Genomic DNA, 20,915 nt, shown 5'->3' on the forward strand with positions numbered 1-20,915 from the left:
TGAGGGCTCCAAGATCTCCAGACCTTGGTATTTGGGACCATACTGGGCTGATGCTGGGTGCCCACCAAGCATCAAGGAACTCACCGTCCAGGTTATCTCCATGTTGTTTTTTTGGGTCCCTGCACCTTGAACCCCAGTTGGGTTAATTTCAGGACCTGAAAATTCACATTGCAAAAATAAAATAAAGTAAAAGAAATAAAAGAAAGTAAAAATTAAAGAAAAACAAAACATGAAAATGCGGTTTATAATCCTGAAAAATGACCATCTGAGGGGTTAAAACCCCTTCACTGAGCAAGCCAAAAATACTTCCAAGACAGAAGTTAATGGCCTGATTTTTCCAGAAGTTCTCATTCAGGTTAATGGAACATGAGACTCTCAGCACCCTTGAAAACCAGGCCATTTATTTAGGAGCCTCTTTTTTTTTTTTTTTTTTCTCCCCTAAATGTCCTAAATCTCTGAAAGACAACCATTGTGCAGCAAGCCCAGGAGCTGAGCCTGACACTTCAGAAACCTGAAACAAGAAGAGCAATGTCAAAAAGCCAACACTAGATGCCAGCAGCCATTGCAGAACCCTCCCTGCAATGGTTCAATGAAGAAATCCACCTTCTTGTGAATTCCTCAGGAGTTTTCCCAAGTATTCTACAAGGCAAAAAGCACTGGGCACACAAACTGAAGAGCCAAGAAGCCTCAGGAGCTGGAGCTCACTTCAGTCCTGCATCGATCTGGGCTCCTGGCCAGCTCCAGCAGCAGACACTGAATTAGCAATTTTGGAACAAAATGCCTTTTGCTGGTGGCAAAGTCTTCCCAAGAGACTTTGGAACTTCCTGTGGCCAGGAAGGATGAAAGGTTTTCTTTAAAATGCTTCTCTTTAAGGTGACCCCAGGTTTCCCTTCACCAGATTCTCCTGGTGAAGAGAAATCCTTTCCATTGGGGTTTTGCTGCTCTGCAGGACATCCCTCAGGGGTTTGAGGATATCCTAAATCAAATTACTCCCTGGGACATGCCTGGACCAGCTCATTCCCTCACTTGGGGAGCTCTCAGGAGCTGTGGTCACACACCAGGAGGGAAGAACATCCTTGGGAGGGAAGAACATCCTTGGGAGGGAAGAACATCCTTGGGAGGGAAGAACATCCTTGGGAGGTGGTGGCCGGAGAGCAACACCCTGAAGTCACAGCAGCAAAAAGGGAGCAGGAGGAGGGTACTCACGTGCCCCGTTGGTCTGGTATCGTTCAGAGGGCAGGCTGGGCAGGCTGCTGCCCACGTCGTTCACTGCAATCACCCGAAATTGGTAGTTGACATAAGGAGAGAGGCTGAGGATGGCTGAGTTGACACTGCCGGGGTACCTGGAGTGGTTGTGCCACGTCCCAGGTTGGAACCGATCCTCCTCGAACTGCACGATGTAGTCTGGGGAGGGGAAGGTGGAAAGGAGGGGGTGATGGGGATGTGCTCAGCTCCAAAGGGAAATTTACTCCCTTCCAAACCTGAGGAGGGAAAGCAGAGGGATGGGGCTGACCTGTGATGGGGCTGTTATTGTCATCCCCAGGGATCCACGTCAGCCGCACGCTCCTCTCAGCCAGGTCTGTCAGCTCCAAGTCACGGGGCCGGTCGGGTCGTTCTGTTGGGCCAAGAAGGAGACAAATTGGGCTGGGATTGTCCCAGGAACTGGGAGCCCCAGTTCTCATCCCTTCTCCCAAAAGGGGAAGCCCTGGCTGGCTCAATCCAGGGCACTTGGAGGACACGTGCATCCGTGGCACGATGCGCGTCCTGCGGCTCCTGGTGAACCAGTGCAGGTCCCTCGAGATGGTTTTGAAAGAGATTTTAAAAAATTAAAAAATAATTAAAAAGCGTATTAAAAATACATTTTAAATATGAATGTATAAAGTAGTGTCCTGTCTTGAAACCCTGCCTGCTCCCTGTGCAACTGATGGGACCTGGTGGTGGAAGAAGGGGCTCAGCAAGGGATTCCTGACAAGAAACTACACACAGCTGTCCAAGAAAAAAAAAAAAAAATTCAAATAAATAGACACAAAGCCTGAATGAAAATACAGACTTGTTAGAAATGCCCTGGGCACAGTTCTGGTTTCTTTATCTGGTCACAAACCACAAAACCAACTCATGCAGTAACAGTAAGAGTGAGAACTTCTTTCCAGGTAAAGGTCAAGGCATTCAAAGTGATTTTTTTTTTTTTTTCCTCCCATCAGGGCTCACCATTTCCAGGGATGGGTGAGGTGCTTCTTGCACTCAAAACCTGGCACTGTGGGCCATGAAATGATGTGGCACAGGACCTTTTTTCAAGGGTTTTCAAGGACAACACGGACAGGACTTGGGAGCATCAGCTCCCAGCTCATTCAGCTGCTACACCCGGATTTTCTGCTGGTGTTATGGGCAAAACCAAATCCATTAAAGCAAATAAACCAAACCAAATGAATTAGTGGTGATTACCTTTGGGTAAGTCTCTCAAACGGTTAGCAGGGACAGCTGCAAGGTAAGACATTGGTTGTTAACAGGGTTAGTTTGGTCATTAAGGTTGGGTGGCCAAAGGAGCACCTGGAAATCTCCAGTTCCAGAATCCAGAAGGATCCAACCCTGCCTGGGGACCTGAGGAGCTGCATCCTTCCCCTGAGCACCCTGCACACCTCTAATCCTGCTCCCAGGACAGGGCAAAGGGGCAGCAGCAGCTTGCTATGGGGTTAAGCAGGGGAAAAGGAAGGGAAATGAGCTCAGGTGAATTATTAGGGATATAGGATATGGGATATGGGATTTGTTCTGCTCTCTGACTGCCAGGGGCACTGCCAAGGAATGCAGGACACGGGCAAGATCTGAGGTTACCAAGAGCAGGGAGTGCTCAACCTGTGTTCCATGAGTAGAATTCCCCACGATGCAGGGAAAGGGTTTAGGTTTGTCCTTCCCCATATTGAAGAGGGACCCCCGGGGTTGCTCAGCAGCCTGAAATGCTGTTAAATCCCCTGGCAAATCCAGGACTGTTCTCACAGAGCTTCAACATCCACGTTTGGGTATTTTTAGCTGCATGTAATAACTCCTGGGTCGGTTTTATTTTGGGTCTGCACTGTAAGTTTCCTTCCACTCAAATTCAAGGCCATTGTCAGAGGCTGAGATGTGTCCTTGCCAAGTCCCCTCCTCTGCCAACACCTCCCTGAGCATCTCCACTCCAGAGGACAGGTCTGTGATCACTGATCCCCTTCTCAGACTGACCTTGAAGTCAGTCTCTTGTATTAAAAATAAAAGCCCTGAGCTCTGGCTCAGTGGGTTGGGAGGAGAGCTTTACCCAGCACGGTGAGGAATGCTTTAGCTGAGTCCTTGTCCAGCTCTGTGCTGGCCACACAGGTGTAATCCCCTTGGTCCTTTTCAGCCACACCATAAATTGTCAGCCCATCATCTTCTTTCTTCATCCTGGAGGGGATGAAAATGATAATCACCCAGCTGTGCCCCTAAGCACATCAGGCAGAGGGGTTGCAGTCTCACTGTTCTCTAATAAAATACATATAAAAGCCCAAAGAGAAGAGGAATACATCCCTGGTCTGGAGATTTTATCAGCTTAAGAATGTGGTGAGTTATTCTTGGAAACCTCATTTCCTGAGGTTTCTGTGCTCTGGGATGTATCTGGAATAATCCCACTTTTGGGAAACCAGTCAGACCTTGGACTGGCCCCTGGTGAGATCCCAGTTCAGGAGCAGAGAGCTTGGGAAAGGCAATTACAGCTGCACTGCTCACAGCAGATAAACATTCATCTTAAGGTAGCTTGTTAATAACCCACCCCTTTTAGCAAGATGTCCTAAACACCTGGACATAAAACCTATAACCCAAACCTTGATTTCCTGCTAAGCCAATCCAAACAGCCAGGAGCTGGAAGACACCAGGAGCATTAAAAGCACCAAGAACAGCAAATTCTGCCCTATTAACCCCTGGTGACTCCTGAAAAGCTCTGAAAAATATCCAACAGCCCTGGGAGAGAACCCCAGGAGGTTGTCCCAGCCAGCCAGACCTGTTCCCAAGGTACAGGGGGGCTTCATCCTTCAGCCAGGTGACGGTGACTTTCAGCGTTGGGTCGTGCTTCACCCGGCAGTGGAGGCGAGGCATGGAGCCCCTCTTCACCACCTGATCTTCTGGGCCTCTGACAATCCTGGTTGGGTCTGTGCAAGGTCAGAAAAAAAGGATTAGTTTGGACCAAACTGCTGGGTCTTGGCTCAGGAGCTCATGGAAAAGTGTGACTCGGGAAAGCCAAGGGTGTGCATCCTGTGGTGGTTGAGCTCCCTGTCTCTGGTACAAATGCTTGCAAATAAATGAATTTAACAAGCCATGAATTCCTGCTGACCCTTTAAAAAACACCTGCTCCTCTGAGTCAGCCATCAGTTTTGCTGAGCAGGAAAAGCCTTGGTGGAAACCTGATTCAGGAAGTTTCATTGCCATCAGTTCAGGAAATGTTTCGTTGCCATCAGCTGCTCCCGATGTACACTTTGTGTCCCTTTTTTGCAATGTTTGTGGCATCTCAGCATCCACACCAAACCCTTCTACAGCTGCAGTTTATCCACAGACTTGGGGTTCTGCAGCATTCAAAGTGCCTCTCTCTGGATTCCAGCCCCAAATTCCATGGATCCTGTTCAGCTGACAGACTGGGGGAGCTCACAGCCGACTCTCCCTTAACACAAACTCATTTCTGCTCCAAATTTCCAAAGACCCAAGAGACTCTTCAGCCCTTGGTGTCCCTACCTTTGACCTCCAGGCGAACCTGAGCCTCTGCTTTCCCCAGGATGTTGGTGGCAACACAAGTGTAGATTCCCTGGTCCTCTTTCCGAGCCATGGCCATCTCCAGGCTCCCGTTCTCATGGGCTTTGTAGTTCCCTCCATCCAGTGTGTTCCCTTGGCCGTTCTTAAACCTCACAAACACCACAAAGTGCTTTTGTCAGGGAAGAAAAAGGGGGGAAACCTCCCCTCCCCACCCCTCCGGATTGGCAGGGGAGGTGCTGCAGCTCTTACCATCTCAGGGTGGGGATGGGGGAGCCGAAGAAGGGGCAGTCCAGTCGGGTTCTGTTGTTTTGGATCACCTTGATGAGCTGATTGCGGGGGGCCAGGATCCGGGGAGGAACATCTGGAACCAGCAACCAGCCCCAGGGAGAGTTTGGAATCACAGATCAGCCACGGAGAAAAAAAAGAAACCCGTTTCCAGACCACTGCTCCCTTTTCCAGTCTTTCCATCCCCACTCCCTTCTCCTGCCTTCACTCTTCCCTCTTGGCCCTTTCAAGACCCAGGAAAGCTTCTCCATTCCTTCTCCTCTCCCCTTCCTACCCTCACCACATCCCCACCATCCCCTTGGTGCCAACAGGACCTGCTCAGCCCTTCCAGCTCCGTGGTGATGGAATTCTGCTCTGAAGCCCGGGTGCAGAGGAGCAACCAGCCAAGAGGAAAGCAAAGAGGGAATTTTTGCAGGGAAAAGAAGAGGGGGGGGAGTCATCTCCCATGAATACCTACCCAGGACACTGACAAAGGCATTGGCAAGGAGGTAGCCATGCTCGTTGGAGGCATTGCACTGGTACACAGCACTGCTCCCAATCTGGGTGTCCCGGAACACGATGGTGTCCCCAGCCACCTCCCGGCTGGGGTTGGGGGGAGAAGCTTCAAAAAGAAAGTGCTCAATAAGTGAGATTTCAGGTTAAAATCCACGAGACCCTCAGCGTCGCTCCACATCTTTCTGTCCCAGCCCAGAGAAAACCAGAGGGTGGTACCTGACCCCCCAGCCTACAAATCATGGGATGGCTTAGGTTGAAAGGGAGCTGGGAGATCAGCTGCTCCAACCTCCCTGCCATGGGACACCTCTCATCCAGGCAAGGCTGCTCAAAGCCTCAAAGACACGGTTGTTGGAAGGGATCAGCTACTCCAACCTCCCTGCCATAGACAGGGACACCTCTCATCCCAATGAGGCTGCTCAAAGCCCCAAAGGCAGAGTTCAACTCATCTCAGTTCAACTCATCTCAGTTCCACTCATCTCAGACAAGCAGACAGCTGATGTGCTGCCAGATCCCACACCCCCCATTCCACAGGGTGCCTGGCACCATGGGAGCAGCTCCAGCTCTCACCATCACATCATCCCTGGCTGGTTTTTTGTACAGGAGGCACAGGTTGTTCTCTGCTCACCTTCAATGGGCTCTCCATTCACCAACCACTGTATGGCAGGTTTGGGGTTCCCGTTGGCTCGACACACCAGCCTGCCATCCTCACCAGGGGCCAGGATCAGGTTCTGGGGTTCATCCAACCAGTATGGAGCAGCTTGAAAATGCACCAGTGCACCAGTTACAAACAGCAGCCCTTCCACATCCCAAATCCCCTCCCAAACCCAGGCTGCTGAGTGAAGCCATGGTGAAAACCACCCCCCCTCCTCCCCAGTGGCCTTCCCGGGGTGCAGTGAGAATGGAGAATCCTCTCACCCCCTCTTCAGCCACATCAAACTGCACCCATTTCTCTCAGTGGGGCCCTGCTGATTTACACCCCCTGAGGTCACATCTCACACTGCTTTGAGGTCAGCCTGGACCAGAAGTGTGGTTGGACACAGCACAGAGAGAGCTCCTCCAGAAACCCCCCTGCTCCCTCCTTCAACAACTGAGAGCAAAACCTTCCCATCCCTTCCCAAGCTTCCTCATCCTTTCCCAAGCTTCCTCATCCCTTCCCAAGCTTCCTCATCCCTTCCCAAGCTTCCTCATCCCTTCCCAAGTTTCCCATCCTCAGTTTCTGGGTGTGAAGGCCAAAGAGGTGGCAGGTAAAGGTGACGTACCCTTCACTCTCACCGAGATCGTGTGCCGGATGCTGCCCATCTTGTTGGATGCCAAGCAGAAATACTCCCCAGAGTCTTCCTCAGAGACATTGGAGATCCGAAGGGCCTTGTTAAAGTTTTCCAGCTTGGTTTTCCCTGCTGGCAGCTCTCCTCCTTTCTTGAACCACATGATGTCTGGTGCTGGTCTAAGGAGAAGGGAGGAGATAAACGGTTGGGGTTTTTTTTTTTCGCAAGGAAAGAAGGTAAGTCCTAAGAAAACAGCTGCTAATCCTGCACTTGGAATCACTCCCATCCAAGGAGAAGGATTGATCCAACTGCTGGGCCACTCTCCTTCCTACCACAGCCCCTGAACCAGGATCCTGAGCATCACCAGGGGATCAGGGGCAGGGTCCATCACACGCCTTGTGCTTGGGGATGGACCCCAGACATTGTGGTGAGGAGTATCCAGGAGATTTTCCAACTAAGTATAAAGTGAATTATTAAGTATAAAGGGAATTATCCTTGGACAGCAAGACTCTGAAGACACCCATGTGTCACAGTGCTGCAGACTGAACAGTTCCTGCCAGCCTGTCCTTGGGAGAGCCCAGGGCCAGGATCTCAGGGGAAAACACCCCAACTTCAGGAGTTAAGTGCTGCAAAAACTCAGCTCTCTGTTCCCTCCAGGCTTTTATCCTTCAAGCAGGTTATGAGAACATTGTTAATAGCAGATAAAAAGAAGAGAATGATCCCTTGTCAGGCCCAGGGTGGAGTCCCCATCATCCCTGGAGGGGTTTCAGAGCTGTGGTGCTGTGGGACATGGGGTGGGGGTGGCCTGGGCAGTGCTGGGGGAAGGGTTGGACTTGCTGATCTTTTCCAACCCAAACGATTTGATGATTTCTGACTCTCTACCCCCTTTTCCCAGCCAGGGATTATTTCCCCTGGTGATGCAGCACCTTGATCCCAGCTTATCCTGCTGGGAAACCCCCTCTCCCATCCCCACCAGCCCAGAAGGTGTACATACACTCCTGAAGCAATGCATTCCAGCAGGAGATCCACCCCTCTGAGCACCATCTGACTGCTGGAGGTCCCGTAGGGATACATGAAGCTGGGAGTTGTTTCTGTGATCCCCCGGGCTGAAATCAGCAGGAGAGAAGAAAGAAAAAAAACAAAACAAAACAAAACAAAGTGCTTTTAAACTCTCCTTGGCTCACAGCAACCAAGGGCCAGAATTAAATGGTGGGTTCTGAGGGGGGGGGAGGATGCTAAACCTGGGAACCTACAGAGCTCCCCCAGAAATGTACCTGGGAATAGAGAAGGGCCCCGAGGTAATTTTTAAAGTCAAAATTAGAGAGAGGATGCTTGGGAGGGGAGGAGGTAAAGAAGCAGGAGGGGATGGGCAGAGGGAGCTGAGCTGCAGGGGAAAAGCCCCACAGCAGCCCCTCTCCTGCCCACCCCACCTCTGGCACAAAGAAATGAGGTGAAATCAGATGAGGCTTGGAAATCCTGAGGGAGAGAACGTGGAATGAAGGACAGGAAGAACAAATGGGACAGGAAGGGATTGCCTGGACCACTGAGCTGCTGAGATTTCTAAACTGCAGAGGATGCTGCCCAAGGCTCTACCAGCACCAAGGAGCTTTTCCACCCCTCCTGGGAGCTGGAAGGACAGTGCCCTTTGGAAAGGAACAACTCAGCGACCAAAATGCCCAATTTCAGGCCTGGACAAGAAAGTTTAAACAGAAGAAAACTAGGGGAAGACACAAGACAGCTGTCTACACACAGCCAAGGTCTCTTTGGAGGGAATAAAACTAATTAATGGAATCAAGTCCATTAATGAGTGGAATTATTAAACTAGATCTAGATCAGTGAGGACAAACCAGGGTGAGATGGGCTTGAAAGCAGCAGTAGCAGAGACAGAGGTTATGAAATTAGGAAAGGGGACAGGATGGCCAGGGTTGGCACAGAGTCACTACAAATACCCCAGCAACCCATGGGGCCAGAGAGGGATCTTGGGGTGCAGAGCAAACCCTCTGCTCCTGCCCCAAAAGCTTTGGCTGCTCAGTGAGCAGGAGGCAGCTTGGTGTGTCTGGGGCTTTTGGGGATCCCACATTTGTTTGGGAAGCCTCCCCCCGAGCTCCTGTAGGGAAAAAGAGCAGGGAAAAAGGAGGGGAGAAAGGGTAGGGACTGATCTGGGAGTTCCCAGGCTCCCAGGGAAAGCATCCCAAGCCCTGGAGTTAAACCCTGCCCTGGAAATGACTCTGGGACCTCCTCCTCAGCCAGTTAGTTAATTATTTCATTAAGGGATAACCAGGCCAATCATCACCTTATCCTGCAGGACCAGATCTCCAGGCAGGCACACAACACTCTTTGCTTGCAAAAAGGACTTTTTTGGGGTTTTTTTTGGTTAAAAGCAGCAGCCAGCCCATGGGGGGGCTCTGCAGCTGGATTTGCATTTAACAACAGAGCTCCAGCCAGGTTCCTGAGCTCCTTCCTTCTCATGGGATTAGGAGAGTGGGGTATTATTTTCTAAGTCAATATTGGCTTTTATTAGCCAAGAGGCTGCAGCCTGTTTGAACAGGCTCTGCACTTCACCCCAGGTATAACCAGAAGAGAGAAGCAGCAGTGCAAGCCCCATTTTATGAGCCAAATATTAATGATGAAAATTAAAAATCAGGGAAATACATTAGTATCCTAGCCACTTGTTTAATAAACCCAACACCACCACTGAGCAGCTGATAAGATTTAGGCCTTAGTACAGCACAACTAATAAATATTTTGGTATTTAGAACAGGAAGGAGTCAGAAATTCTCTGAGGCAGAGGTACCACTCCTGCTCTGAAGCTGTCAGACAAACAGCAATTCATCTGTTTGGATGGAACAGAGCTGGGAAAATAAATCCCATGGCTATTTCTGCTTCCAATAAATTGGTGCCCCCACCTCTATGGAACTGGACCCGTTCAGTTCTGAACAGGACATCCCAGCCCCTTCTCACCCCAGAGCAGCCCAGTGCCCCCTCCCCACAGCCCTGACCCAGTCTCAACCTTGTACATCAGTTTGCATCTCTGCTTTGAGGTGGTAACAGGAATAGGCACAGCCAGACACATCCCATCTGTTTGCCTCCTGCAGAGCCAACCAGCTTGAAAACATCCCAAGGGGTTGCCAAAATAAATAAAAATAAAAAATATAAAAAAAAGAACAAAACAGAATTTCTTTTTTTTTTTTTTTTTTTTTAAGTGAGTAACTTCTGCTAATAAAACAGTAAATGGATCCTTTTAGATATTTTTTTCCTTCGAACTGCATTTTGCCTAGAAAATGAAGTTTTTCAGCCAGGGAATCACTGCATCCCTTATGAGCTGGGGGAGAAGGGCTCAGTCCTGTCATTAGCCCCTTGGGCACAGTTTGGGACAAGTGTCCCATGAAGTGCTTGTGTCCCATGTCTGTGCCAGCAGGACCCATGTCCCCAAAGTGAGGTCAGGCACATCCAGTACAGACCAGCAGCCTCTAACTGGTTTGCTGCACATCCCCATCCCACCCCACAGCCCTGCAAACTCTGCTGAGCCCTTTGCCAGCTGGTTCTGAGCCCATCCCATAGGGACCAGCACCCCAAAGGCCAAGTTCCAAAAGCCCCAAGTCTCCCAAAGCCCTAAAATACTTGGGACACCCTCATCCCACACCTCATCCCTAAGATTCCCAGATCAGATTTCCAGCTGGACAAATTGTTCCAGGGAGAAACACAGGATTAGGAAGAAACAAAAAAAAAGGCAGAAGGTAAGAATTTTTTCACCAGTTCTTTAAGTATTAAGAAATTGATGGGTTGGAGCAGATTTTGCAGAGGGATGTGAGTGGGGGATTTGAATCCACTGGACCCACAGAATGTTCCAGGGGGGGTTCAGTGCAAAAAAAGCTCCTGCAGTGCCCAGCCCAGGCAGTTCAGAAACCTGGGAGGCTGTGAACAGAAACCTGGGAGGCTGTGCAGATCAGACCTCATTTTCCTGTGCAGATCAGACCTCATTTTCCTACCCTGCTGCCTCCTGAGCATCCCTTTTCCCCGAGCAAAAATCCCACAGCAGATCAAGAAGCCCACGGCCACCCGGTGACTCCTTCTGCCAAGGGCTGACAACATGGGGTGTGCCTGGTGCTCTCTTTGAAATCCAAACATCATTTATGTGCCAGAGACATTGCCAGGAGAGCTGACCAGAGGTTTTCCCTTTGCCTGCAGGGGAAACATCTCCAGCTCTCCTCTCCTCAAGGAGTGATGAGGTCCATGCAGTTCCCCTGGGATTTAATTTTGCCAGCAATCCCCTTTCACAGCCATTTCTCCAGGGTTTCTCAGCTTACACCCAGTCACCAGCACTTTCTCTGAGGTTGGATCTTCTGCTGATCTCTCCAGCACCCCCAAACCTCCCACTGCTGCCAGGGAGATGCCAACATCCCAGTTTCCCTTGGTGGGACAGGGCCACCCAACACAGTGCCCGTGCCTGGCACATCCTCCTCTTCCCCCTCCTCCAACCCTCTCTGCTTCAAGCTGGCAAAACCCCTCCTTGTCCCCAAAAGTCCCCAAAAGGAAGAAGAAAACCTGCCCTGTGGCTCCAGCTGGGAAGCTGAGGGGGATTTCTCTGCAGAGCATCACTGGGGCTGTGCCCACCCCACTGCCACACACCCTGGGCTTGTCAGAGGGGCAGAAAGCAACCCCTGCCCCCAGAATTCCAGGAATCTGCATTCCTGGGACTGCCTGAACTCTCGGCATCACCTGCACCCAGCCCCATCTCCTCTCAGCCTCCTCATCCCATCACCTCCCTGATGCTCCCCATCTCCTCACTGGGCAGCCCTGTGTCTGAAGCATCATTTGTGAGGTTGGGGCAGCTCCAGGGGTCATCTGCCTGCCCAGACAAAGGCCAAGAGCCTCTTGAAAGCAGCCAACACATCTACAGCCTCACCACAAACTAAAAAAACCAAAAAATGACTTGTGGAGAAAGCCAAATACTCCTCTTTTTTGTTGTTGTTGTTCTTTTTGGCTTTTCTCTCCCTGTTGCATTGAGCCACAAATCCAAGAGATGCTCTTGCTGCAGAGAGACAGAAGAAGGGCAGAGGGTCTCACCTTTAAACCATGAGCTGAGGACAAGCCACTCCTCTGGGCAGGAAGCTGACTTTTCATAGGATCATGGAAAGTGAGGAGTTTGGAGGCTGTGGTGGAGTCACCATCCCTGGAGGCACCTAAGAGGCCTCTGGACCTGGTCCTTAAGGAGTAGTTAGATGATGCTCAAAGGTTGGACTGGATGATCTTGGAGGGCTCTTCCAACCTAAACATTCTGTGATTCTGAGTTGGAAGGGACCTCAAAGGATCAAGTCCAAGCCCCCTGCCAGAGCAGGGTCACCTACACCTCTGAATGTCTCCAGAGAAGAAGACTCCACCATCTCCCTGGGCCAGTGCCCTGTCACCCTCACAGTGAAAAAAATTCTTCCTAATATTTTAGGAAGGAATATTTTAGGTAGGAATATTTTAGGTAGGAATATTTTAGGTAGGAATATTTTAGGTAGGAATATTTTAGGAAGGAATATTTTAGGTGAACTTTTCCACCTGGGTCAGCTCCTGCCCACCCAAATGCTGCTGGGGCTGAGCACATCCACTGCCTTCACTTCAAACACCCAAACTGCCCCAACTCAGGAGAGGGTTTTGTCCCTGTTTGGCTCTTCCATCACTTCCCCTTGCTCCAAATCGAGGTGATAACCCAGGCAGGGGGTACAGGGGGTGCTGTGAGCGTGGGTTAGGGCAGGGGGTGAGTGGGGTTAGGCAAGAAGGGGTTAAACTGGTGAAGGTCTCCAGAAGGCAGCGTTGACTCACCACTGTACATGGCAGTGTGATATCCTAAAGATGTTTCATTATGGGGTTTCTCTGCAATAAACAAAAGACTGTGAGCGTTCCCAGGGCCACAAAGCAGGTGGGGTGGGGGTCTGGGGGGGACACAGGCAGGGCAAGGGGACAGAAAACAAAATAACTGAGCAAAAAAGACAAGAGCGATGCAGAGAGGAGACAGCAGGGACACAAAAGCACCCTGAGCACAGCTGCCTTCCAGGACAAACGACATAACAGCCATAAAGGAGAGGAAAAGAGGATTGTTTCCTTCCTAACGAGGTGAGAAGACAAATAAATGTGTGAAAATTGTATTACAAACATTTCCTGGAAGTGTTTTGCTTTCTGGTGTAAACCCATTTGTGTCTTTGGAAAAAAAAGAGAATCGGTCAAATTTGAGGAAGAAAATATTTTTTCATGCTGTTTCTTAATCATGAAGGTTGGAAAAGACCTTCAAGACCATCTCACCCAACCATCATCCAACTACCACAACCCTCACCTAAGAGATAAATCTATTCCTGCTCCATTTTCCCAGCTCAGCAGGAGCACAACGATGCAGAAAGCCATGAGGAAGATCAGCAAATAAAAACCAATCATCATAATTAGGCTCTAAAAACATAATCTGCTGTAAAATCCCTTTTAATTACAAGGTAATCAAAGTAGATTGGGTTACAGGCAAAACCACCAGCCTTGTCATCTGCCCACCAGGAGATGGGAGGTTGCCCTGAGCCTCACCAGCCCCACGCTGGGGCTTTGTGCTGGGGGTTCAGAGATGATGCTCAGCAGATCCCCAAAAGGGACCTGAATCTGGGTACCCCAAGGAAAAGCTCTGCAGGGGCAGGCAATTATTCCCACCCAATCATTTCCCAGCAGCTGGTGGACTTTATTTTTTTCAGGACAGCCAAATCTGCTGATTGAGGAGCTTGAGATAAACACGAGCTGTACGTGTAAAGGATTTTTTGTATCATAACAAAATGAGGAATTAGAGCCTCAGTTCTTGAAAATTCTATGGGTCTCCGGGGAGCCCAGGGGGTGGCATTTGCATCTGATAACACAGCAGATGTTTCCAAAGAAAAACTCAAAGAGGGGGTCCAGTTTCAGTGGAAGCCAATTCCACACAGCCTGGGAGCTGTGGTGGCATCTGAGGGGGTGGCAGGAGGTCCCCCTGAACCTGTCTGCACAGAACCTGCCAGGATTTCTTCCATGTCCTGATAAATAAGTCAAGCTGGAGCCTTTGGAGATCCAAATAACCCCAGAGCTTTCTTTGCCAGAATTTCTCCAGCTCACATGAACTGAAGACTCAGTCCCTCTCTAACCATGGGCATGGTTTGGCCATGTCTGTCAACAAAAAAAACCCTCTGCAGGATGAATTACCCCACACAGTCCTCCCCTGTTTATAGGATTTATCCTGCTGCTCCTCCTCACACTTTGCACAGAGGAGAAGCTTTTAGAAGAAAAGTGCAAAACCCCCCAGGGCCCCTCTCACATCACTTGCAGGTTGCTTTAATGGCATTAGTTCTGATTTAAGCTGCTGGGAGATCCAATTAAGCTCCTAATGCTGGGATTCAGGAGAGCCTCGTGCCTGCTTTGGACAAGAGCAGCTCCCCAACCCACAGCCACACACTTTGCCCCTTCCTCCCAGTTGGGCCTTACTGGGAATGGGAGATTGGGTGGTGATCGGGGTCTGTAGATTTTCCAGTTCCATTTCTCCCTCAGTTACTGGTTGTGCTGGTGCCCTGCACACACCCACACCTCCAAAAAGAGCCCAAGCTCTGCAGCTCCTGCAGCAGCTCAAAAGCTCCATGTGCCCTCTGCCAGCTGGCATCAAATGCTTTGGCATCAGGAATTTGCCTTCCTTCAAGCATTTTTTTGTTTCTGGAGAAACTGGGGGGCAGACCCAGCCATGGAAAAGCTTTTCAGATCCCTGGGGAGAGCCCCACTCGTGTCCCCCCTGTCCCTCAGGATGATGCTCTTCACCAGGGTGAACCTGAGGTCTGTGACCACCCTGAGCATGTCCCACAAGGACAGACCCCAAAGGCTCAGCCCCTCCTGGCACTGCATCCCAAAGCCAGGGAGCTAAAAGCAGCTCCTGGTCAGCAGGGAAAGGCTGCACACAAAGCTCAGTCCCCCCCCATGGGGCTCCCCCTGGAACCTGATCCTGGAGCAAACCGAGCTATTCCCAGCTTTTCAGACTAAGGAAAACTCACTTGCCATGAGACATCTCCCTAAAGGTGGGAGGCAACGCCCCATCCGTGTCCAAAAGCTTTCCAGTGTATCCCAGACACTCAGCCACAGCCCCAGGGCACCTCTGCAGAGCCCTCCACACCTGAAGCTCCAAACCCCAGAGATGCTGGAGGGGAACCAACCCCCCCTCCCTGCCAGGTTACGCCCTGAGCATCCCCACTCCTCAGCCAAACTCATCCCTGGGAGAGCCTCGACTAAAGGAAGGAAACCACTCTTCCCCCTGGGAGGTCTCAAGGACAGAAACAAGGTGTCTGGGAGGAAAACGCTGCCCGAGAGAGGCCAGGGAAGGGTTTTCCCAAGGGGTCGTGGTGACACTTACTGGTTTTCACCTTGAGGGTGTAGGGGTTTTTCTGCTGGATGGTGTGGGTGAAGTGGAAGCGTGCGTTGCAGCTGTAGTCAGTCTGAGCATCCTGCAGGAGGACGTTGGAGAAGTAGAGGTCCCCGTTCTGGCCCTGGGACACCCTTTTGTCCTGCTGGATGGGCTCCATGGCTGCAGGGGGAGAAGAGGTGCTCAGAGAGACCCAGGCCACCTGGGAGTCCCCCCAAAGCTGTGGTCACCCTAAACAGAGTTATTCATGGAAGCGCAAAATCCCAGTCTGGTTTGGGAGGAGGGAATTTAAAGCTCATCCAGTGCCACCCCTGACACCTCCCACCAGCCCAGGGTGCTCCAAACCCCATAATTTAGCTCTTTGCCTCAGGGCCAGCAGAGAAAGGACTTAAAAGAACCAGTTCCTGCTGCATTCCTGGTGAAAGGAGTCAGGATAACAATTCCCAGATGGACCCTAGGTGCCCACTCTTGGTTCCACGGATGCCACTGGGATTCCCAAGCCCCCAGGGCCTGAAAGATCCAGATTAAGACCTGTGAGGATCTCCATGGGATGGATGGCTTTGAGATCACAGCATCCCAGATGGTTTGGGTTGGAAGGGACCTCAAAGCTCCCCCAGTGCCACCCCTGACACCTCCCACCAGCCCTGGGTGCTCCAAGCCCCATCCAACCTTCAACACTGCCAGGGATGGGGCAGCCACAGCTCCTGGGGGCACCCTGAGGCTCAGCACCCTCACCCCAAAGAATTTCTTCCTCAAATCTCATCTCAATCTCCCCCCTTCCAGTTTAAGACCCTCACCCCTTCTCCTATCACTACACCCCCTTGTGAAAAAAGTCCCCAGATTTCTTTTAGACCTCTTCAGGTGCTGGGAGCTGCTCTAAGGTCTCCCTGCAATTTCTCCATCTCTTCTCCAGGCTGGGAGAATTTTTTGTTATTTTTATAATATTTACCATTTTAAATACTTCTGATTTTAAACAAACACTGCAGGGGAGGGACAGGCTGGAGGTGGGGAGGGGAAGGGGTTTCTCCTGACTCACAGCTGCTCATCCAGAAGATGACAGGGGAGGGCAGGCCAGGGGGGGGGTTGCACTGCAGGCTGAGGGGAGCCCCTTCATCCACCTCAATCACATCCACCTTCTCCTTGGGCCACAGGGGAGACTCTGCAGAAAGGAAGAAAAAGGGGAAGGGAAAAAGGAAAAAAGGGAAAAAAGGGAAAAAAGGGAAAAAAGGGAAAAAAGGGAAAAAAGGGAAAAAAGGGAAAAAAGGGAAAAAAGGGAAAAAAAGGGAAAAAAGGGAAAAAAGGGAAAAAAGGGAAAAAGGGAAAAAGGGAAAAAGGGAAAAAGGGAAAAAGGGAAAAAGGGAAAAAGGGAAAAAGGGAAAAAGGGAAAAAGGGAAAAAGGGAAAAAGGGAAAAAGAGAAAAAGGAAAAAGGGAAAAAGGGAAAAAGGGAAAAAGAGGAAAAGGGAAAAAGGGAAAAAGGGAAAAAGGGAAAAAGGGAAAAAGGGAAAAAGGGAAAAAGGGAAAAAGGGAAAAAGGGAAAAAGGGAAAAAGAGGAAAAGGGAAAAAGGGAAAAAGGGAAAAAGGGAAAAAGGGAAAAAGGGAAAAAGGGAAAAAGGGAAAAAGGGAAAAAGGGAAAAAGGGAAAAAGAGGAAAAGGGAAAAAGGGAAAAAGGGAAAAAGGGAAAAAGGGAAAAAGGGAAAAAGGGAAAAAGGGAAAAAGGGAAAGGGAAAGGGAAAGGGAAAGGGAAAGGGAAAGGGAAAGGGAAAGGGAAAGGGACATGACATGAGGAAGGGAAGCAGTGGTTCAGTAGATCCCCTCCTGCTGGACCTGCCCCAGTTTCAATGGAGCATCCTCAACGCAAACTTCATTCCTACACCTGCAGGGCTCCCACAAACCTATCCCAGTCCCTCCCCATTTGCCACAGCCACACCCCCAGTATCCTTCAGCTCCATCCTCCAGCTGGGCACCACCCAAGCCCAGGACCTGCTGGAGGGGGCTGAGCTGTTTGGGTCTGGACGTTCTCCACACCTCCGGTACCAAACCTCGTGGGATGGACGCAGTCCCCACTCTTCCCGGGGCAGCTCTGGGCCACTGCTGGTACTCACTGGAAACCTGGAGGTGGATTTTGCTGGAGAGAGCTGTGCCATAGTCATTCCTGGCAAAGCACTGGTACTCCCCCTCGTAGTCCTCCGGCCTCCCCCCGCTGTGGAAATCGATGACCAAGGTCCCCGAGCGCCGCCGCATCGACACCTTGGGGTCCTTGGCCACGTTGAAGAACTTCCCGTTCCGTGTCCAGGAAAATCTGAGGTTGGGGAGAGGTGGGTTTGGTAACCACGGGGCCACCTTCACCCCTTGACATCCTGCCCTGTGCCAGGATCCACTGCTGGGGGACACAGCACAGCCCCACCCGGGGCCGAGCTCCTCCGGAGCTTCGGGGGGACACGAGGGCTGCAGATTATTCCTGGTTTTGTTACAAGGAACACATGGATGTGCTGGAGCATGGCCAGGGAAGGGCCACGAGGATGCTCAGAGGGCTGGAGCAGCTCCCCTGTGAGGCCAGACTGAGAGAGTTGGGGTTATTCAGGCTGGAGAGGAAAAGGCTCCAAGGAGACCTTGTTGTGTCCTTCCAGGAGCTACGGGAAGGGACTTTGGAGGGACTTTGGAGGATGCCAGGGAGTGACAGGAACAGGGGGAATGGTTTCAAACTAAAGAAGGGGAAATTTAGATTAAATATTAGGAAGTTCTTCACCATGAGGGTCGTGAGACCCTGGCACAGTGCCCAGAGAGGTGGTGGGAGCCCCATCCCTGAGTTTTTAAGGAGTTTTTAAGGCCAGGGCTCTGAGCATCCTGGTCTGCTGGGAGGTGTCACTGCCCAGGGCAGGGGGGTTGGACCTGGGTGATCTTAAAGGTCCTTTCCAACCCTGAAACTTCTGATTCTACCTTTCTAAGACCCACTTACATGGGAACAGGGTTCCCTTTGGCTTCACATTCAATGAAGATGTTATCCCTGGGGTCCACGATGTAGTCCTTCACGGACTGCTTGGTGATTGTGGGGGGCTGAGGCACTGCAAGGAAAATGAGAAGGCATCAAAAGGGTTGTGCAAAGAGGGCGAAGCTTTTCCCTGCTCTCCTCCAGCAGATCCTGCTGGATCTCAGCCTGGATGTGTGATTTGGGGTTGAAAACCCTCCAGCACCTGAGGAAACCGGGACTCTCCCAGGCAGAAGATGCTGGAGTGGGTGATGGACCCAGCTGGGTGCTGACCCCTCAGGCTCTGCCAAAAGCAGAGGGGATGGACACAGAGAGATGGAAGGCAAGGGGAACACTTACATTCACTCTGAATATTTGCTGTTATTCCCCAAGTGCAAGCATAACGAGAAAAAAACAAGGAGATTAGTGGAAGACCAGACCCATAAACATCACACACACCCACAGGAACCACCCAGGCCTTTCAAATACTGCACAAAAAATCTTTTACAGGTCAGGCATGCTCTGATCTACCTACTCACTGCCCCCTGGGGGGGGAGCTGAGTGGTCCTGCTGGCTGCCAACTGCAAGGGATTTGGGGAAAGAAGGCACAGAAATACCCCAACCACTCACCTGCCAGCACTGGTGGCCCAGTAGCCCACTGGTCACCCACAGGAGTTCACAACATTCCTATGGCTGAGCCCCCCTCTCCCCATTTCCATCCCCCTGGATCAGAGGCTGATGGGGGCCTGATAAACCCTAAGCTGCCTTGGTAGGTGATGCTCAGACTCTGAGAAAGTGTTTGGATACCTTTGGGTGCCTTTTCCCAACTCAAACAGTTCCCAGTTTGCTGCCCAGAGCCAGGGATGTGCTGAGGCACCACAGCCACAGCCACCACCACCCAATTTAAACCCCAACTTAGCCTCAATTTAAACCCCAGCATAAAGCTGTTGGGTTTTTTGATTTTTTCGAAGGATTTTCTTTTTTTTTTTTTTTTTTTTTGGTGGGTTTGTTGTTGAGGTTTTTTTTTTTGGTTGGTTGGTTTTGTGGGTTTTTTTCCTTTTTTTTTTTCTTTTTGGTTGGTTTGGGTTTGCTTTTTGGTTGGTTTTTTTTTTTTTTTTTTGGCCTCCCAAGACACTGCTGCCTGGCTGACTCCTGTGCTGCTCCAGGAGGGAGCTGGGACACAAAGAAATTCCCAAACTGATTTTTGGAAGGGTGGCTCAGCAGCTCTCAGGACAAACCCCTCTCTCAAACTCACTCAAACAAATCCTGGGTTTCCCATTCAGCAGCAGCCCAGGTCCCCCCAGCTCCTCTGAACAAACCAGAACTCTCATTATTCACCAAAAAGCTACAAAAAAAAGATAAAAAAAAAAAAATCCCATTGTTCTGTAGGGCCTTGCAGGGTCCTGGGTGGCATCTGGAGGCAGCAGCTGCCAGGTCAGGGAAGCAACGAGCTCAAAGCCTTCAAAAAAGAGCATCCCAAGGGCTCTCCATGCCCTGTAGGATTTCCTGGGATGTTCCACTGAACCCAAAAGGCTGAGGACTTGCCAGGACCCCGTTTCCTCAGCACCTTGGCTCAGGTCCCACGGTGGCTTTGAGCCCTTTGCTCAGTTTTTGGGGTGGATGGAGTCAATCAGAGGAGGTTTGAGGTGACTTGCTGCAGGGTTGGAAAAAAAAAAATGTGCTTTCCCCCCCACCCAAAAAAACCCCAAAATACCCCAAATAAGCAAACAGAAAAAACATAAAAAACAAAAAACAAAAAAGCCAAGAAAACAAAAAACAAAACAAAACAAAACAAAAAAACCCAAACAAAACAAAAAACCCACAAAAAAAAACAAAAAACCAAAAACCACAAAACCACAAAAAACCAAAAATCAAAACGAAAACCAAAAAAACAAAAAAACCAAAAACAAAGAAACAAAAAACAAAAACCCATAAAACCATAAAACCAAAAAACCAAAAAAAAAAACCCAAAAACCAAAAAACACCAAAAAACAAACAAAAAACCCCATAAGACCAAAACAACCAAAAGCAAAAAAACAAAAAACAAAACAAAAAAAAAAACAAAATACCAAAAAAAAAAACCCAACCAAAAAACAAAACAAAAAAAAACCCCAAAAATCCAACAAAAAACCAAACACCAACAAACCAAAACCCCAAAAACCCCCCAAAACCCAAACATCTACAACACCAAACTTCAGGCTGGAGCAGGGAAGCCACCTGGGCCATCCCAGCTCCCCTTTTCTCTCACCCATCTCAGTTTTTCCAGGGGCAAACCCCAACTTACAATCCAGAGGGACTTCAATGGTGCTGCCGAGGTGCTGCAGGCAGAGAGCCAGTGCCAGTCCTGCCCAGGTGAGGTGCTCTCTTCCCGTCACCATTTTGGACTCCTGGGGCAGTTTTAGGACCTGAGTGGTGTCCCCGGAGGTGTCTGGCCCAGCAGCACCCAGGATGTGAGGGATCCTCAGCTGCAAAGAGAGCACAACCCCAGTGGTCACTCAGCCCATCAAGCATAGAATCACAGAATCCTAGAACTGGCTGGGTTGGAAGGGACCTCAGAGCTCATCAAGTCCAACCCTTGCTCCACTCCCCCCGTGGTTCCCAGCCCATGGCACTGAGTGCCACATCCAGGCTCTTTGGAAATATCTCCAGGGATGGAGAATCCACCCCTTCCCTGGGCAGCCCATTCCAATGCCTGATCACCCTCTCCAGAAAGAAATTCTTTCTAATGTCCAACCTAAACCTCCCCTGGCACAACTTGAGACCTCT

At 50.3% G+C, this 20,915-nt stretch overlaps 1 protein-coding gene across 22 annotated transcripts in view; it reads right to left on the minus strand.

Annotated features, from left to right (window-relative positions):
- The window catches only part of NFASC (neurofascin), an 88,375-nt gene that overhangs the window by 36,731 nt on the left and 30,729 nt on the right, over positions 1-20,915 (minus strand). For 10 of the 22 annotated variants that reach the window (XM_071768288.1, XM_071768289.1, XM_071768283.1 and 7 more), the window contains exons 2-20: positions 20,434-20,614; positions 18,510-18,527; positions 18,141-18,246; positions 17,287-17,483; positions 16,220-16,342; positions 15,175-15,345; positions 12,603-12,653; positions 7,786-7,897; positions 6,786-6,970; positions 6,152-6,283; positions 5,489-5,632; positions 4,996-5,107; positions 4,729-4,895; positions 4,004-4,151; positions 3,287-3,411; positions 2,443-2,478; positions 1,514-1,615; positions 1,207-1,404; positions 85-155 (exon numbers count right to left, since the gene is read on the minus strand). In XM_071768288.1, the coding sequence (XP_071624389.1) occupies positions 85-155; positions 1,207-1,404; positions 1,514-1,615; positions 2,443-2,478; positions 3,287-3,411; positions 4,004-4,151; positions 4,729-4,895; positions 4,996-5,107; positions 5,489-5,632; positions 6,152-6,283; positions 6,786-6,970; positions 7,786-7,897; positions 12,603-12,653; positions 15,175-15,345; positions 16,220-16,342; positions 17,287-17,483; positions 18,141-18,246; positions 18,510-18,527; positions 20,434-20,527 (2,292 nt within the window). In that variant the 5' untranslated portion in view covers positions 20,528-20,614. The remainder of the gene's footprint in view (positions 1-84; positions 156-1,206; positions 1,405-1,513; positions 1,616-2,442; positions 2,479-3,286; positions 3,412-4,003; positions 4,152-4,728; positions 4,896-4,995; positions 5,108-5,488; positions 5,633-6,151; positions 6,284-6,785; positions 6,971-7,785; positions 7,898-12,602; positions 12,654-15,174; positions 15,346-16,219; positions 16,343-17,286; positions 17,484-18,140; positions 18,247-18,509; positions 18,528-20,433; positions 20,615-20,915) is intronic. The other 12 variants (XM_071768286.1, XM_071768293.1, XM_071768298.1 and 9 more) reach the window with 5 other exon arrangements.

This window comes from Heliangelus exortis, chromosome 25 (assembly GCF_036169615.1).
Source record: "Heliangelus exortis chromosome 25, bHelExo1.hap1, whole genome shotgun sequence".
In the NCBI taxonomy this organism is placed as follows: Eukaryota; Metazoa; Chordata; class Aves; order Apodiformes; family Trochilidae; genus Heliangelus; species Heliangelus exortis.